Source organism: Cariama cristata, unplaced genomic scaffold, assembly GCF_000690535.1.
Source record: "Cariama cristata isolate BGI_N322 unplaced genomic scaffold, ASM69053v1 scaffold28067, whole genome shotgun sequence".
In the NCBI taxonomy this organism is placed as follows: Eukaryota; Metazoa; Chordata; class Aves; order Cariamiformes; family Cariamidae; genus Cariama; species Cariama cristata.
Window position 1 is genome coordinate 1 of NW_009627558.1, and position 224 is coordinate 224.

Genomic DNA, 224 nt, shown 5'->3' on the forward strand with positions numbered 1-224 from the left:
CCGGGTTCGTAGCGGCGGTGCTGGGTGCGGTCGATTTGGGCACAGCGGGGTTGGCGGCTGAACGCCGGGTCGTCCGTCACACTCCAGGTTGGGGGAGCTGAGGGCGGGGGGACACAACACACACATCCACCGTGGGGTTTGAAATGAAGTGGGGTGCTGAAATAGGCCTGGAGAGGGGGTGGAGGGGGGTCACCCACCCGTCTGTGCCTGGTACTGGCAGGGGG

The 224-nt window shown here is 66.5% G+C and overlaps 1 protein-coding gene across 1 annotated transcript in view; it reads right to left on the reverse strand.

Annotated features, from left to right (window-relative positions):
- Nucleotides 1–13: 13 nt before the first annotated feature.
- Nucleotides 14–224, reverse strand: part of LOC104164988 (fibulin-7-like) — a gene marked incomplete at both ends in the record, with an annotated part of 1,771 nt that continues 1,560 nt past the window's right edge. Inside the window, 3 exon segments of the mRNA XM_009704489.1 lie at nt 14–97; nt 198–219; nt 221–224. The exon segment at nt 221–224 is cut by the window's right edge and continues 124 nt beyond it. Coding sequence (XP_009702791.1) covers nt 14–97; nt 198–219; nt 221–224 — 110 coding nt within the window.